Raw genomic sequence first — 18133 nt, 5'->3', positions numbered from 1 at the left:
TCTCAATCACCATCCATCACTCTCAATCACCATCCATCACTCTCAATCACCGTCCATCACTCTCAATCACCGTCCATCACATTCAATCACCATCCATCACTCTCAATCACCGTCCATCACATTCAATCACCGTCCATCACTCTCAATCACCGTCCATCACTCTCAATCACTGTCCATCACATTCAATCACCGTCCATCACTCTCAATCACTGTCCATCACATTCAATCACCATCCATCACTCTCAATCACTGTCCATCACTCTCAATCACCGTCCATCACTCTCAATCACCGTCCATCACTCTCAATCACTGTCCATCACATTCAATCACCATCCATCACTCTCAATCACTGTCCATCACTCTCAATCACCGTCCATCACTCTCAATCACCATCCATCACTCTCAATCACTGTCCATCACATTCAATCACCATCCATCACTCGCAATCACCATCCATCACATTCAATCACCATCCATCACATTCAATCACCGTCCATTACTCTCAATCACCATCCATCACTCTCAATCACCATCCATCACATTCAATCACCGTCCATCACATTCAATCACCGTCCATCACTCTCAATCACTGTCCATCACTCTCAATCACCGTCCATCACTCTCAATCACTGTCCATCACATTCAATCACCGTCCATCACTCTCAATCACCGTCCATCACTCTCAATCACCGTCCACCACTCTCAATCACAGTCCATCACACTCAATCACATCCATCACTCTCAATCACTGTCCATCACATTCAATCACCGTCCATCACTCTCAATCACCGTCCATCACTCTCAATCACCGTCCATCACATTCAATCACCGTCCATCACTCTCAATCACCGTCCATCACATTCAATCACCGTCCATCACATTCAATCACCATCCATCACGTTCAATCACCATCCATCACTCTCAATCACCGTCCATCACTCTCAATCACCATCCATCACTCTCAATCACCGTCCATCACATTCAATCACCGTCCATCACTCTCATTCACCGTCCATCACATTCAATCACCGTCCATCACTCTCAATCACCATCCATCACTCTCAATCACCGTCCATCACTCTCAATCACAGTCCATCACATTCAATCACCGTCCATCACATTCAATCACTGTCCATCACTCTCAATCACCGTCCATCACTCTCAATCACCGTCCATCACTCTCAATCACAGTCCATCACATTCAATCACCGTCCATCACTCTCAATCACTGTCCATCACTCTCAATCACCGTCCATCACTCTCAATCACAGTCCATCACATTCAATCACCGTCCATCACTCTCAATCACCATCCATCACATTCAATCACCGTCCATCACTCTCAATCACCGTCCATCACTCTCAATCACTGTCCATCACTCTCAATCACCGTCCACCACTCTCAATCACAGTCCATCACACTCAATCACCATCCATCACTCTCAATCACTGTCCATCATTCTCAATCACCGTCCATCACTCTCAATCACCGTCCATCACTCTCAATCACCGACCATCGCTCTCAATCACTGTCCATCACTCTCAATCACCGTCCACCACTCTCAATCACAGTCCATCACACTCAATCACCATCCATCACTCTCAATCACCGTCCATCACTCTCAATCATCATCCATCACATTCAATCACTGTCCATCACTCTCAATCACCGTCCATCGCTCTCAATCACTGTCCATCACATTCAATCACCGTCCATCACTCTCAATCATCATCCATCACATTCAATCACCGTCCATCACTCTCAATCACTGTCCATCACTCTCAATCACCGTCCATCGCTCTCAATCACTGTCCATCACATTCAATCACCATCCATCACTCTCAATCACCGTCCATCGCTCTCAATCACCGTCCATCACTCTCAATCACCGTCCATCACTCTCAATCATCATCCACCACTCTCAATCACCGTCCATCACATTCAATCACCGTCCATCACTCTCAATCACCGTCCATCACTCTCAATCACCATCCATCACATTCAATCACCGTCCATCACTCTCAATCATCATCCACCACTCTCAATCACCGTCCATCACTCTCAATCACCGTCCATCACTCTCAATCACCGTCCATCACTCTCAATCACCGTCCATCACTCTCAATCACCATCCATCACATTCAATCACCGTCCATCACTCTCAATCATCATCCATCACTCTCAATCACCGTCCATCACACTCAATCACATCCATCACTCTCAATCACTGTCCATCACTCTCAATTACCATCCATCACTCTCAATCACTATTCATTACTCACAATCACCGACCATCACTCTCAATCATTGTCCATCAGTCTCAATCACCGTCCATCACTCTTAATCACCGTCCATCACTCTCAATCATTGTCCATCACTCTTAATTACCGTCCATCACTCTCAATCACCGTCCATCACTCTCAATCACCATCCATCACATTCAATCACCGTCCATCACTCTCAATCACCGTCCACCACTCTCAATCACCATCCATCACTCTCAATCATCATCCACCACTCTCAATCACCATCCATCACTCTCAATCACCATCCATCACATTCAATCACCATCCATCACATTCAATCACCATCCATCACTCTCAATCATCATCCACCACTCTCAATCACCATCCATCACTCTCAATCACCATCCATCACATTCAATCACCGTCCACCACTCTCAATCACCGTCCATCACATTCAATCACCGTCCATCACTCTCTATCACCGTCCATCACATTCAATCACTGTCCATCACTCTCAATCACCATCCATCACATTCAATCACCGTCCATCACATTCAATCACCGTCCATCACATTCAATCACCGTCCATCACTCTCAATCACATCCATCACTCTCAATCACATCCATCGCTCTCAATCACCGTCCATCACTCTCAATCACCGTCCATCGCTCTCAATCACCGTCCATCACTCTCAATCACCGTCCATCACTCTCAATCACCGTCCATCACTCTCAATCACCATCCATCACATTCAATCACCGTCCATCACTCTCAATCATCATCCATCACATTCAATCACCGTCCATCACTCTCAATCATCATCCATCACATTCAATCACCGTCCATCACTCTCAATCACTGTCCATCACATTCAATCACGGTCCATCACTCTCAATCACCGTCCATCACTCTCAATCACTGTCCATCACATTCAATCACTGTCCATCACTCTCAATCATCATCCATCACATTCAATCACCGTCCATCACTCTCAATCATCATCCATCACATTCAATCACCGTCCATCACTCTCAATCACCGTCCATCACATTCAATCACCGTCCATCACTCTCAATCATCATCCATCACATTCAATCACCGTCCATCACTCTCAATCACCGTCCATCACACTCAATCACCGTCCATCACTCTCAATCATCATCCATCACATTCAATCACCGTCCATCACTCTCAATCATCATCCATCACATTCAATCACCGTCCATCACTCTCAATCACCGTCCATCACATTCAATCACCGTCCATCACTCTCAATCACCATCCATCACATTCAATCACCGTCCATCGCTCTCAATCACCGTACATCACTCTCAATCATCATCCATCACATTCAATCACCGTCCATCACTCTCAATCATCATCCATCACACTCAATCACCGTCCATCACTCTCAATCACCGTCCATCACTCTCAATCACCGTCCATCACATTCAATCACCGTCCATCACTCTCAATCACCGTCCATCGCTCTCAATCACCGTCCATCACTCTCAATCACCGTCCATCACTCTCAATCACCGTCCATCACTCTCAATCATCATCCATCACTCTCAATCACCATCCATCACACTCAATCACCGTCCATCACTCTCAATCACTGTCCATCACTCTCAATTAACATCCATCACTCTCAATCACTATTCATTACTCACAATCACCGACCATCACTCTCAATCATTGTCCATCAGTCTCAATCACCGTACATCACTCTTAATCACCGTCCATCACTCTCAATCACCGACCATCGCTCTCAATCACTGTCCACCACATTCAATCACCGTCCATCACTCTCGATCATCATCCACCACTCTCAATCACCGTCCATCACTCTCAATCACCGTCCATCACTCTCAATCACCGTCCATCACATTCAATCACCATCCATCACTCTCAATCACCATCCATCACTCTCTATCACCGTCCATCACACTCAATCACGTCCATCACTCTCAATCACTGTCCATCACTCTCAATTACCATCCATCACTTTCAATCACCATTCATTACTCTCAATCACCGACCATCACTCTCAATCATTGTCCATCACTCTCAATCATTGTCCATCACTCTCATTCACCATCCATCACTCTCAATCACAGTCTATCACATTCAATCACCGTCCATCACAATCAATCACCGTCCATCACTCTCAATCATTGACAATTACTCTCAATCACCGTCCATCACTCTCAATCACAGTCCATCACATTCAATAGCCGTCCATCACTCCCAATCACTGTCCACCACTCTCAATCATCATCCATCACTCTCAAACACAGTCCATCATTCTCAATCACCGTCCGTCACTCTCAATCACTGTCCATCACATTCAATCACCGTCCATCACTCCCAATCACTGTCCATCACTCTCAATCATCATCCATCACTCCCAATCACTGTCCATCACATTCAATCACCGTCCATCATTCTCAATCACCGTCCATCACTCTCAATCACCGTCCATCATTCTCAATCACTGTCCATCACATTCAATCACCATCCATCATTCTCAATCACCGTCCATCACTCTCAATTACTGTCCATCACATTCAATCACCGTCCATCACTCCCAATCACCGTCCATCACTCTCAATCACTGTTCATCACTCTCAATCACCGTCCATCACTCTCAATCACTGTCCATCACATTCAATCACCGTCCATCACTCCCAATCACTGTCCATCATTCTCAATCACCGTCCATCACTCTCAATCACTGTCCATCACATTCAATCACCGTCCATCACTCTCAATCACCATCCATCATTCTCAATCACCGTCCATCACTCTCAATCACTGTCCATCTCATTCAATCACCGTCCATCACTCTCAATCACCATCCATCATTCTCAATCACCGTCCATCACTCTCAATCACCGTCCATCACTCTCAATTACTGTCCATCACATTTAATCACTGTCCATCACTCCCAATCACCGTCCATCACTCTCAATCACTGTTCATCACTCTCAATCACCGTCCATCACATTCAATCATTGTCCATCACTCTCAACCACCATCCATCACTCTCAATCACCATTCATTACTCTCATTCATTGTCCATCACTCTCAATCATGAAACTTCAACAAGACATTTGCTGAACTCCAGCCTCTGTAGAAACTCTCGGTAAAGCTGAACATTCTTCCATCCATGAGGAGAGGACAAGGCAAACCTGAGGTAGTTTTTCTCTTTCTGTTTTTCTGGATGTCCTTAATCAGTGTCTTTCTTGATTAACTTTATCAAAACCCTTCATAATTGTGATCCCTCGACCAGATCTCTTCTGAACTTGATCTGTTCAAACGAAAAGAGCCCCATCTTCTCTCGTCTCTCCTCATACCAACACCCCTCGTCCCTGGGATCTCCTCCGCAGCCTCTCCAAGGCCTCCATAAAGTATGGTGCCCAAAACTGATCACAATATTCTAACCGGGGCCTAACCAGTGATTTGTACAGGTTTCATATTGTCTCTGCCTTTGTACCCTGTGCTTCTATTTATAAAACTTAGGAACCGATCTGCTTTTTTACAGCTTTATGTACTGACCCTCTCACTTTTAAAGATTTGTTTGTCAATAAAACTATCCAGTTTTGTCCACTGGTGTACTCCCAACTTTCCACAGGCTGGCTATTGTTGTACAGTCTCTTCCAAGTCTATCCCTCTCTGTCAATCAGGAGAGGAGGACATTTCTCTGCTCGAGCCTCCATCTATTGATAATACCTATGCCCTCGGACTCAAATAATTGTAATGCTGGATGGTGACATCTTGTTGAATAAATCCTGCCCCATCCAGTCGTGAATGGTGGTGGACAATTAAACAACTAACGGGAGGAGGAGGCTCTGCAAACATCCCCATCCTCAATGATGGCGGAGTCCAGCACGTGAGTGCAAAAGACAAGGCTGAAGCGTTTGCAACCATCTTCAGCCAGAAGTGCCGAGTGGATGATCCATCTCGGCCTCCTCCCGATATCCCCACCATCGCAGAAGCCAGTCTTCAGCCAATTCGATTCACTCCATGTGATTTCAAGAAACACCTGAGTGCACTGGATACAGCAAAGGCTATGGGCCCCGACAACATCCCGGCTGTAGTGCTGAAGACTTGTGCTCCTGAACTAGCCGCACCTCCAACCAAGCTGTTCCAGTACAGCTACAACACTGGCATCTACCCGATAATGTGGAAAATTGCCCAGGTATGTCCTGTCCACAAAAAGCAGGACAAATCCAATCCGGCCAATTACCGCCCCATCAGTCTACTCTCAATCATCAGCAAAGTGATGGAAGGTGTCGTCGACAGTGCTATCAAGCGGCACTTACTCACCAATAACCTGCTCACCGATGCTCAGTTTGGGTTCTGCCAGGACCATTCGGCTCCAGACCTCATTACAGCCTTGGTCCAAACATGGACAAAAGAGCTGAATTCCAGAGGTGAGGTGAGAGTGACTGCCCTTGACATCAAGGCAGCATTTGACCGAGTGTGGCACCAAGGAGCCCTCGTAAAATTGAAGTCAATGGGAATCAGGGGGCAAACTCTCCAGTGGCTGGAGTCATACCTAGCACAAAGGAAGATGGTAGTGGTTGTTGGAGGCCAATCATCTCAGCCCCAGGACATTGGTGCAGGAGTTCCTCAGGGCAGTGTCCTCGTCCCAACCATCTTCAGCTGCTTCATCAATGACCTTCCCTCCATCATAAGGTCAGAAATGGGGATGTTCACTGATGACTGCACAGTGTTCAGTTCCATTTGCAACCCACCAGATAATGAAGCAGTCCGAGCCCGCATGCAGCAAGACCTGGACAACATCCAGGCTGGGGCTGATAAGTGGCAATTAACATTCGCACCAGATAAGTGCCAGGTAATGACCATCTCCAACAAGAGAGAGTCTAACCACCTCCCCTTGACATTCAACGGCATTACCATCGCCAAATCCCCCACCATCAACATCCTGGGGGTCACCATTGACCAGAAACTTAACTGGACCAGCCATATAAATACTGTGGCTACAAGAGCAGGTCAGAGGCTGGGTATTCTGCAGCGAGTGACTCAGCTCCTGACTCCCCAAAGCCTTTCCACCATCTACAAGCCACAAGTCAGGAGTGTGATGGAATACTCTCCACTTGCCTGGATGAGTGCAGCTCCAACAACACTCAAGAAGCTCGACACCATCCAGGACAAAGCAGCCCGCTTGATTGGCACCCCATCCACCACCCTAAACATTCACTCCCTTCACCACCGGCACACAGTGGCTGCAGTGTGTACCATCCACAGGATGCACTGCAGCAACTCGCCAAGGCTTCTTCGACAGCACCTCCCAAACCCACGACCTGTACCACCTAGAAGGACAAGAGCAGCAGGTACATGGGAACAACACCACCTGCACGTTCCCCTCCAAGTCACACACCATCCCGACTTGGAAATATATCGGCCGTTCCTTCATCGTCGCTGGGTCAAAATCCTGGAACTCCCTTCCTAACAGCACTGTGGGAGAACCGTCACCACACGGACTGCAGCGGTTCAAGAAGGCGGCTCACCACCACCTTCTCAAGGGGCAATTAGGGATGGGCAATAAATGCCGGCCTCGCCAGCGACGCCCACATCCCACGAGCGAATAATTTTTTAAAAATCGTCATTGGGCATTGTTTTCATTCACTCGCTGATTTTCATTTTATAGGAAATCCTGACAACGCTTTTAAAATGAATGCAGCGAGTGGGGAAATAACCATGGAGAAAGCTGTGTCCAGCCTGAGCCCGATTGTGCTCACAGTCATGGTAGGTAAATCACTCTTTACGTCTTCAAGTTCGAAGAAGAATCTGTCTGGTTCCTCGATCTGCAATAATATCGATTGAAATTTCTTGCCATCACTCAGTGAAATCATTTTCGTGATTTCAAGAAGAGACACCCCTGTCAGAATCTGTCATTTCTCTGAAGGGAATGTTTGCAGCGAAATGATTTCGAACAACTTCGGCCTAATGTTTCCAGCTGTTGCTTTGCTGCAGGGACTGCGTTCGAAGCAGTTCATTGGATGTGAAGGGCTCAGGTTGTTCTGACAGACCCAGTGAGGTGTTTATGGGGGTGACTTTACAAAACCCCTCTCCCGGCACAGAGCCTATCCCATTCAGATCGCACACGGGGAATCCTGGCTCTGCACCCCGGGAACTTCCGTCTGATGGGAGAATATGGAATCGGGTAAATTTTGTGAGGCTCTATTCCCAACACAAAGCCTTGCTTGATGGGAATGTGGATTCGGGAATTGGGTGCGGAGGTCAGTGTTCTCGATTTGCACGTTCTTGAATTTTTAATGATGAATTTTAGTGACCAGGAATTCGGGAGTACCACCCTCGACACCCTCTCGTTAATCTGAACTGAGCATCGAGTAGAAACTTGCAAAACTGACCCTAAAGTCTCTGTGACACAACAGACATAAAGGGCCGTCTTACATAGAAACATATGAAAATGAGGGACAGGAAAAGATCATCTGGTCTGTCCAGCCCGTCCTCTCTCGTGTGATGCCTCATGTTTATAATCCGCCCACCCAGACCCATGTCATCTCCAGCGAGAGGCGAAGAAACCCAGGCCAATTGGGGGAAAAGATCTGGAAAATTCCTTTCCAACCCTGTTAAGCCGATCAAAACTAGTCTGAGAGACCCCACTGTGTCCGAGAGACCCCACTGTGTCCGAGAGACCCCACTGTGTCCGAGAGACCCCACTGTGTCCGGGAGACCCCACTCTGTCCGAGAGACCCCACTGTGTCCGGGAGACCCCACTCTTTCTGAGTGACCCCACTGTGTCCGAGAGACCCCACTGTGTCCGAGAGACCCCACTGTGTCGGAGAGACCCCACTGTGTCCGAGAGACCCCACTGTGTCGGAGAGACCCCACTGTGTCGGAGAGACCCCACTGTGTCGGAGAGACCCCACTGTGTCCGAGAGACCCCACTGTGTCCGAGGGACCCCACTGTGTCCGAGAGACCCCACTGTGTCCGAGAGACCCCACTGTGTCCGAGAGACCCCACTGTGTCCGGGAGACCCCACTCTGTCCGAGAGACCCCACTGTGTCCGGGAGACCCCACTCTTTCTGAGTGACCCCACTGTGTCCGAGAGACCCCACTGTGTCCGAGAGACCCCACTGTGTCGGAGAGACCCCACTGTGTCCGAGAGACCCCACTGTGTCGGAGAGACCCCACTGTGTCGGAGAGACCCCACTGTGTCGGAGAGACCCCACTGTGTCCGAGAGACCCCACTGTGTCTGAGAGACCCCACTGTGTCCGAGAGACCCCACTGTGTCCGAGAGACCCCACTGTGTCGGAGAGACCCCACTGTGTCCGAGAGACCCCACTGTGTCCGAGAGACCCCACTGTGTCCGAGAGACCCCACTGTGTCCGGGAAATCCCACTGTGTCCGAATGATCCCACTGTGTCCGAGAGACCCCACTGTGTCCGAGAGACCCCACTGTGTCCGAGAGACCCCACTCTGTCCGAGAGACCCCACTGTGTCCGAGAGACCCCACTGTGTCCGAGAGACCCCACTGTGTCCGAGAGACCCCACTCTGTCCGAGAGACCCCACTGTGTCCGAGAGACCCCACTGTGTCCGAGAGACCCCACTGTGTCCGAGAGACCCCACTCTGTCCGAGAGACCCCACTGTGTCCGAGAGACCCCACTGTGTCCGAGAGACCCCACTGTGTCCGAGAGACCCCACTGTGTCCGGGAAATCCCACTGTGTCCGAGAGACCCCCTGTGTCCGAGAGACCCCACTGTGTCCGAGAGACCCCACTCTGTCCGAGAGACCCCACTCTGTCCGAGAGACCCCACTGTGTCCGAGAGACCCCACTGTGTCTGCGAGACCCCACTGTGTCCGAGAGACCCCACTCTGTCCGAGAGACCCCACAATGCTCCAGTTCAGTGTGACTGTGTTGTGTGAGAGTAACGTTTAATCCAACTGTTTTTATTCCACAGTCTTACCAGGAAAATGATCGGTACAAATTCTCCACAACCACTGTTACTATCAATGTCTTGAAAGCAAATCTCTGCCCACCGAAGTTTATGACGGCAACCTACGATGGAACGATACAAGGAAGCTCAGTAACTGGAAGTATAGTCACAGGGCAAGGATCAACCACGAAACCTTTGGCAGTTCAAGCTCAGGATTGTGACTATCCCGGTGTAAGTGAAAGAAATCAAAGGTTTAGTTTGGCGAACAAGTAAACTTTTTCATGTGTTTAATCAATGTAACAAAGCACAGCCTGTCTGCCCCTCCCTGTTCATCACTCCCTCTCCCTGTTCATCACTCCCTCTCCCTGTTCATCACTCCCTCTCCCTGTTCATCACTCCCTCACTCTGTTCATCACTCCCCCTCTCTGTTCATCACTCCCCCTCTCTGTTCATCACTCCCTCACTCTGTCATCACTCCCCCTCTCTGTTCATCACTCCCCTTCTCTGTTCATCACGCCCTCTCCCTGTTCATCACTCCCTCTCCCTGTTCATCACTCCCGCTCTCTGTTCATCACTCCCTCACTCTGTTCATCACTCCCTCACTCTGTCATCACTCCCTCTCACTGTTCATCACTCCCTCACTCTGTTCATCATTCCCTCTCCTTGTTCATCACTCCCTCTCTCTGTTTATCACTCCCTCTCCCTGTTCATCACTCCCTCTCTCGATGAACATCAGTCCCTCTCCCTGTTCGTCACTCCCTCTCTCTGTTCATCACTCTCTCTCCCTGTTCATCACTCCCTCACTCTGTTCATCACTCCCTCTCTCTGTTCATCACTCCCTCTCTCTGTTCATCACTCGCTCTCCCTGTTCATCACTCCCTCTCTGTTCATCACTCCCTCTCTCTGTTCATCACTCCCCCTCTCTATTCATCACTCCCTCTCCATGTTCATCATCCCTCTCTCTATGAACATCACTCCCTCTATCTGTTCATCACTTCCTCTCTCTATTCATCACTACCTCTCTCCCTTCATCACTATCTTTCCCTGTTCATCACTCCCTCTCTCTATGAACATCACTCCCTCTCCCTGTTTGTCACTCCCTCTATCTGATCATCACTCCCTCCCTGTTCATCACTCCCTCTCCCTGTTCATCACTCCCTCACTCTGTTCATCACTCCCTCTCCCTGTTCATCACTCCCCTTCTCTGTTCCTCACGCCCTCTCCCTGTTCATCACTCCCTCTCCCTGTTCATCACTCCCGCTCTCTGTTCATCACTCCCACTCTTTGTTCATCACTCCCTCACTCTGTTCATCACTCCCTCACTCTGTCATCACTCCCTCTCACTGTTCATCACTCCCTCTCTCTGTTCATCACTCCCTCTCTCTGTTTATCACTCCCTCTCCCTGTTCATCACTCCCTCTATCTGTTCATCATTACCTCTCCCTGTTCATCATTACCTCTCCCTGTTCATCATTCCCTCTTTCTGTTCATCACTCCCTCACTCTGTTCATCACTACCTCCCTTTGTTCATCACGGCTACAATCTGCTCCTCAGTACCACTGTCTTCTCCACTGATAGTGCTCGGGAAATTAATGGGGCTAAAGGCTGACAAATCCCCAGGGCCTGATAATCTACATCCCAGAGTACTAAAGGAAGTGGCCCTGGAAATAGTGGATGCATTGGTGATCATCTTCCAAAATTCTATAGACTCTGGAACAGTTCCTACAGATTGGAGGGTGGCAAATGTAACCCCACTATTTAAAAAAGGAGGGAGAGAAAAAACAGGGAATTACAGACCAGTTAGCCTCACATCAGTAGTGGGGAAAATGCTAGAGTCTATTATAAAAGATGTGATAACAGAACACTTGGAGGGCATTAACGGGATTGGACAAAGTCAGCATGGGTTTATGAAGGGGAAATCATGCTTAGCAAATCTACTGGAGTTTTTTGAGGCTGTAACTAGTAGAATAGATAGGGGAGAACCAGTGGATGGGGTGTATTTGAATTTTCAGAAGGCTTTTGTTAAGGTCCCACACAAGAGGTTAGTGTGCAAAATTAAAGCACATGGGATTGGGGGGAATATACTGGCATGGATTGAGAATTGGTTGACAGACAGGAAACAGAGAGTAGGAATAAACGGGTCTTTTTCCGGGTGGCAGGCAGTGACTAGTGGGGTACCACAGGGATCAGTGCTTGGGCCCCAGCTATTCACAATATATATCAATGATTTGGATGAGGGAACTAAATGTAACATTTCCAAGTTTGCAGACGACACAAAGCTGGGGTGGAATGTGAGCTGTGAGGAGGATGCAAAGAGGCTCCAATGTGATTTAGACAAGTTGGGTGAGTGGGCAAGAACATGGCAGATGCAGTATAACGTGGATAAATGTGAGGTTATCCACTTTGGTTGTAAAAACAGAAAGGCAGATTATTATCTGAATGGTGATAGATTGGGAAAAGGGGAGGTGCAACGAGACCTGGGTGTCCTTGTACACCAGTCGCTGAAAGTGAGCATTCAGGTGCAGCAAGCAGTTAGGAAGGCGAATGGTATGTTGGCCTTCATTGCAAGAGGATTTGAGTACAGGAGCAGGGATGTCTTACTGCAGTTATACAGGGCCTTGGTGAGACCACATCTGGAGTATTGTGTGCAGTTTTGGTCTCCTTATCTGAGGAAGGATGTCCTTGCCATGGAGGGAGTGCAACGAAGGTTTACCAGACTGATTCCTGGGATGGCAGGGCTGACGTATGAGGAGAGATTGGGTCGACTAGGCCTATATTCACTAGAGTTTAGAAGAATGAGAGGTGATCTCATCGAAACATATAAAATTCTAACAGGACCAGACAGACTGGATGCAGGGAGGGTGTTCCCGATGGCTGGGGAGCCCAGAACCAGGGGTCACAGTCTCAGGATACGGGGTATGCCATTTAGAACCGAGATGAGGAGAAATTTCTTCACTCAGAGGGTGGTGAACCTGTGGAATTCTCTACCACAGAAGGCAGTGGAGGGCAAGTCATTAGATGTATTCAAGAAGGAGATAGATATATTTCTTAATGCTAAAGGGATCAAGGGATATGGGGAAAAAGCGGGAACAGGGTACTGAGTTAGACGATCAGCCATGATCATTTCGAATGGCGGAGCAGGCCCGAAGGGCCGAATGGCCTACTCTTGCTCCTATTTTCTATGTTTCTATGTTTGATCCTGATCCTACTCATGATCCTCATCCTCATCCAGTTACTGATCCTGATCATGATCATGATCCTGATCCTGATCCTGATCCTGAACCTGTTCCTGCTCCTGATCCTGATCCTGATCCTGTTCCTGATCCTGATGCTGCTCCTGATCTTGATCCTGAACCTGATCCTGATCCTGTTCCTGCTCCTGTTCCTGATCCTGATCCTGATCCTGCTCCTGATCTTGCTCCTGATCCTGATCTTGATCCTGCCCCTGATCTTGATCCTGATCTTGATCCTGAACCTGATCCTGATCCTGTTCCTGCTCCTGCTTCTGCTCCTGATCCTGATCCTGATCCTGCTCCTGATCTTGCTCCTGATCCTGATCTTGATCCTGCCCCTGATCTTGATCCTGATCTTGATCCTGATCCTGATCTTGATCCTGATCCTGAACCTGATCTTGATCCTGATCCTGATCTTGATCCTGATCCTGAACCTGATCTTGATCCTGCTCCTGATCCTGATCCTGCTCCTGCTCCTGATCCTGATCTTGATCCTGCTCCTGATCCTGATCCTGATCCTGCTCCTGATCCTGATCCTGATCTTGATCCTGCTCCTGATCTTGATCCTGATCCTGCTCCTGCTCCTGATCCTGATCCTGATCCTGATCTTGATCCTGATCCTGATCCTGATCGAGTTACCCTTCTTGGAGAGTGCCAATGTTTGTGAATATTTGGTCAGGTGTGGACTGTGCTTGTCTGCGTGTCCTGGACTTCAGCAACTTCAAAATCCAATAAAGCCGACATTACTTGTCTTATTTTATTATCACTTCTATTTTGCAGAACAACAACCCTTCAATAAAGTATGAAATTACTCCCAGTGATTATTTCACTATAAACAGAGATGGGTTTATCTTTACAAAGACTGTGCTCCCCATTGCAGACAGTGTGTTTGATCTAAAGGTAAGAGTCCTCACCTTTCAGTTACATTTAGAGTGTGGAATATATTAATTGGCCATTATTCCAGCCAATGGTTTGCCCCTTTGGACCAGTGTAGATTCCCAATAGGTCAGTTGGTGAAGACGTCTTGTTTCCATTCCTAATTTGTGCTGAATTTTTAAAAATTAATTGATGGGATGTGGGCATCGCTGGCGAGGCCGGCATTTATTGCCCATCCCTAATTGCCCCTTGAGAAGGTGGTGGTGAGCCGCCTTCTTGAACCGCTGCAGTCCGTGTGGTGAAGGTTCTCCCACAGTGCTGTTAGGAAGGGAGTTCCAGGATTTTGACCCAGCGACGATGAAGGAACGGCCGATATATTTCCAAGTCGGGATGGTGTGTGACTGATCTAGCGGACTGCTTTGTCCTGGATGCTGTTGCAGCTGCTCCCATCTGGGCAGGTGGAGAATGTTCCATCACAGCTCCCAGATGAGCCTTGTAGGTGGTGACGAGGCTTTGGGGAGTCGGGGAGTAAGACACTTGCCATGTCCAAGTCGGGATGGTGTGTGACTTGGAGGGGAACGTGCAGGTGGTGTTGTTCCCATGTGCCTGCTGCCCTTGTCCTTCTAGGTGGTAGAGGTGGCGGGTTTGGGAGGTGCTGTCGAAGAAGCCTTGGCGAGTTGCTGCAGTGCATCCTGTGGATGGTACACACTGCAGCCACAGTGCGCCGGAGGTGAAGGGAGTGGGTTTGGGAATTTCTGTCGAAGAAGCCTTGACGAGTTGCTGCAGTGCATCTTGTACAAACATACGAACAATGACAGACAGGGAAAGACCCTTTGGTCCACCCAGCCTGTCCCACACAATCATGATACCATGTGTATCACAATAGATAAACTCTCCACCCCACCTGACCCGAATCTCCTGGGAGAGGTGAAAAACCAGATAAAAACCCTGGCCAATTAGGGGAAAAAATCTGGGAAATTCCTCTCCGTCCCGTTTGGCGATGGAAAGTAGTCCAGGAGATGACTCCGGCCCTGATAATTCTATACAGTACATTACCGTCCCCTTGTACGAGACAATCTCTGCCCCAGTCAGAAACAGGTCCAGCTCTCGCTTGAAGGAATTCAGCGAATCAGCGTCCACCGTACGAGTCGGCAGTCTGTTCCAGAGGCCCGCTATTCTCGGAAAAAAAACCTCCTGACATCTAACCTCGATCTGACCTCATACAACTTAAAATTGTGACCCCGGTCCTCCCGAACCTACTTAATTGGAACAAGCTGTCAACTGGAAAACAATCTATTCCCTCCATCATCGTATAAACCTCGATGAGAACACCCCATAGTCTCTCTAAAGTCCCAGCTCTTTTCGTCTGTCTTGATAACTAAGGTGCGTTAAGCTGGGAATGAGTCTAGTGACCGTCCTCTGCACCCTTTCCAAAGCCTTAATATCACCCACCATGTGAGGAGACCAGAACTGGACACAGTATTCCAACTGAGACCTCACCAAGGCCTTGTACAAGGACAAAATAGTCTGTGGATAGTAAACAGTTAGCTGATCTGAATTGGGGCAGTCGTAGATAATGCAATTTGCCTCAGTGCCATTGGGTGGGGAGATGTTGTAACTTCTATGATTCTATGATTCTATGATTCTATGAAACGATAGCCAGGGTCCCTGCTCCTGATCACCATTCACTGATTCCCGCTGGGCAGTGCATGCGTGTTTAAGAACATAAGAACATAAGACATAGGAGCAGGAGTAGGCCACACGGCCCCTCGAGCCTGCTCCGCCATTCAATAAGATCATGGCTGATCTTCGACCTCAACTCCACTTTCCCGCCCGATCTCCTGATTTCCCTAGAGTCCAAAAATCTATCCATCTCAGCCTTGAATTTACTCAACGACTGAGCATCCACAGCCCTCTGGGGGTAGAGAATTCCAAAGATTCACAACCCTCTGAGTGAAGAAATTCCTCCTCATCTCAGTCTTGAATGGCCGACCCCTCATCCTGAGACTATGCCCCCTAGTTCTAGACTCTCCAGCCAGGGGGAAACAGCCTCTCAACATCTACCCTGTCAAGCCCCTCTCAGAATCTTATATGTTTCAACGAGATCACCCCTCATTCGTCTAAACTCCCGAGAGTATAGGCGGTTTGTCGCTGGATAGCCCGTGAAAGTGTTCACCAGATGAGTGGAATGACACAGAGAATGAGCTTGTGACCTCTGTTAATGTGTGACATATACCTGCTGTACTTGGACAGGTAACAGCGAGAGACGAGGAGTTTGGGGAGACTGCTACAACCAATGTTAAAGTGCAAGTCGTCAGTGACGGTAAATGCCATTTAGTACATTCAGACAGCCGGCGAATGAGACTGACGTAGATTAATCTGATACGGCCTTGCAATCACGCGATGGATCCAATCTAGTCCCAGATTTTCCCCGTGTCTTTGAAAGATCAGTTGCAGACTTGGTTCAAGGTTTTAAAATGTGAAATCATTAATGTTTTTCAAGCGAGCTGCCCCAGTGAAGGTACAACAAGACCATTAAGTAATGAGGGTCTTTTTCTGAGTTTGTACTCCTGGTGAGAACCCTAATTTTCTGGGACTGAGTACAGGAAATTTGGACGTGTTGTGACCATCATCTTTCATACATTCAAAGCAAGATGAATAAGAACATAAGAACATAAGAAATAGGAGCAGGAGTAGGCCAATCGGCCCCTCGAGCCTGCTCCGCCATTCAATAAGATCATGGCTGATCTGATCCCAACCACAAATCTAAAGAACTCACGAAGTCGGAGCAGGACCCGGCCACTCAGCCCCTGGGCCCGCTCCCCCACCCACAGGGCATTGACCGATCCGAACTCAGCTTCATGTCCAATTTCCTGCCCGCTCCCCATAACCCCTAATTCCCTTTACTTCTAGGAAACTGTCGATTTCTGTTTTAAATTTATCTAATGATGTAGCTTCCACAGCTTCCTGGGGCAGCAAATTCCACAGACCTACCACCCTCTGAGTGAAGAAGTTTCTCCTCATCTCAGTTTTGAAAGAGCAGCCCCTTATTCTAAGATTATGCCCCCTCGTTCTAGTTTCACCCATCCTTGGGAACATCCTTACCGCATCCACCCGATCAAGCCCCTTCACAATCTTATATGTTTCAATAAGATCGCCTCTCATTCTTCTGAACTCCAATGAGTAGAGTCCCAATCTACTCAACCTCTCCTCATATGTCCGCCCCCTCATCCCCGGGATTAGCCGAGTGAACCTTCTTTGCACTGCCTCGAGAGCAAGTATGTCTTTTCTTAAGTATGGAGACCAAAACTGTGACTCCCTCGTTAATCAGGAATCTCTCTAACTCAGCCTTAAAAATATTCAGTGACCCTGCCTCCACCGCTCTCTGGGGGAGGGAGACTCACGACCCTCTGAGGGAAAAAATTTCTCCTCATCTCCGTCTTAAATGGGAGACCCCTTATTTTTAAGCTGTGGCCCCCGAGTTCTAGTCTCTCCCACAAGGGGAAACATTCCCTCAGCGTCTACCCCTTCTAGACCCCTCAAGTTGTCCGGAAATTTGTGGATAATGGTTGTTTGCGTGATCTTAGTCAGCCCTCGCCACACACTCACTGCCAATGGGCTTTGTTTGAAATCACTGCTCATTCTATTTCCGAGTTACATTATGGCTTTCATTCTCTAGAAGTTTCACATTGGATGGAAGGAATCGTTGTTGTTGTATCTTCACTCCCGTCCCTCGGAGAACAGAGTGAAGCAGTGGGAGGATTCACAGGCTGATTAACAGTCTGACGGGCCGAGACGTGAACACTCCTCCCATGGCCGTGACCATCTTTATGTCGGCC

General features: G+C 48.4%; 1 protein-coding gene across 4 annotated transcripts in view; it reads left to right on the top strand.

Moving 5' to 3' along the window:
* The window catches only part of LOC137328099 (cadherin-related family member 5-like), an 84773-nt gene that overhangs the window by 34969 nt on the left and 31671 nt on the right, over positions 1-18133 (top strand). For all 4 annotated transcript variants that reach the window (XM_067994276.1, XM_067994278.1, XM_067994275.1 and 1 more), the window contains exons 9-12: positions 7928-8025; positions 10210-10416; positions 14199-14318; positions 16548-16617. In XM_067994276.1, the coding sequence (XP_067850377.1) occupies positions 7928-8025; positions 10210-10416; positions 14199-14318; positions 16548-16617 (495 nt within the window). The remainder of the gene's footprint in view (positions 1-7927; positions 8026-10209; positions 10417-14198; positions 14319-16547; positions 16618-18133) is intronic.

This window comes from Heptranchias perlo, chromosome 12 (genome assembly GCF_035084215.1).
Source record: "Heptranchias perlo isolate sHepPer1 chromosome 12, sHepPer1.hap1, whole genome shotgun sequence".
NCBI lineage: Eukaryota > Metazoa > Chordata > Chondrichthyes > Hexanchiformes > Hexanchidae > Heptranchias > Heptranchias perlo.
The sequence above is the reverse complement of the archived record's forward strand: the minus strand, read 5'-3'. Positions and strand labels throughout refer to the sequence as shown.